The 927-nt window shown below is 50.7% G+C and overlaps 1 protein-coding gene across 1 annotated transcript in view; it reads right to left on the reverse strand.

The window, feature by feature from the left end:
- ALDH5A1 (aldehyde dehydrogenase 5 family, member A1) overlaps positions 1 to 187 on the reverse strand; it is a gene marked incomplete at its 5' end in the record, with an annotated part of 7,343 nt that extends 7,156 nt beyond the window's left edge. The window contains one exon of the mRNA XM_010141536.1: positions 28 to 187. Within this exon, the coding sequence (XP_010139838.1) occupies positions 28 to 187 (160 nt within the window). The remainder of the gene's footprint in view (positions 1 to 27) is intronic.
- Positions 188 to 927: the final 740 nt, after the last annotated feature.

Consider the following 927-nt stretch of genomic DNA (forward strand, 5'->3'; position numbering starts at 1 on the left):
GCTACGCCACGCTCCGTGTGGTATAACCCCCTGCCACTCCCACTGGCTGCTTCAGCACCAGGATTCTTCTGTCTTTCGCAGCTGCTGGAATGACATCGCCATAAACCCGGCGAGCTTCCTCCGCAAACCATTCCAGAAACGAGGCAGAGTAGAGGATTTCACCCTGCGCTTCTTTCAGAGGCTTCCCCTTGGATTAAATCAGATCGAAGATACACTGTAAGCGGCAGACTGAAGCAATAAAAACAAACTCAAGTCACTTTGGAGTTTCTGTTCTTTTCAGAGTACTTTACAACCCTTGAGCACGTCCACTGCCATCTCCACAAAAGGAGCTGTGTGGTCCGATACACCATCACTGTATAGTCGACATTTTGACCCTGCGCCTGGATTCGTACCTGCCCGAGACAAGGAGCTGGAATAGCAATCGTACCCCGTGCTTATTTACAGACTGCAGTTAGCTGCTCCCATTCTGCAGAAGATGCCAGTCACGGCAAAACGGTTACACATTTGTTTTGGGGAGAATTCCTCTGTACAACCTCCGGGACTGATCCCATGGACCGAATGACCGTTAGCAGCTGGGACAGCACAGAGGGGCTGCTGAAGGATCTTCCAGCAGTTTTATCCCAAAGGATACCAGTCTGTGGGCTCCCAGACTGCTCCGTGATGCAAACCCAGGTGAATCCAGCTCGGAGACTTGGTCCAACAGTACTGCATTTTTTTCCTGAGTCAATGAAACTGGTAAAACACAACCATTTCTGCCAGGAAGACCATGGTTTAGGTTGATACATGCTTTTGAGCACCATGGAGCACAGCTTGGACCTGATTTCCACTGGATTAGGGTACTATGCAGGGTACTGCTGACATCCCAGCAACGCACCGCATGCATGTCCGTTCTTATTTCAACACCGTCGTCGCCGCGTCACGGCTCTA

The sequence above is a fragment of the Buceros rhinoceros genome, unplaced genomic scaffold (assembly GCF_000710305.1).
Source record: "Buceros rhinoceros silvestris isolate BGI_N320 unplaced genomic scaffold, ASM71030v1 scaffold17868, whole genome shotgun sequence".
Lineage (NCBI taxonomy): Eukaryota > Metazoa > Chordata > Aves > Bucerotiformes > Bucerotidae > Buceros > Buceros rhinoceros.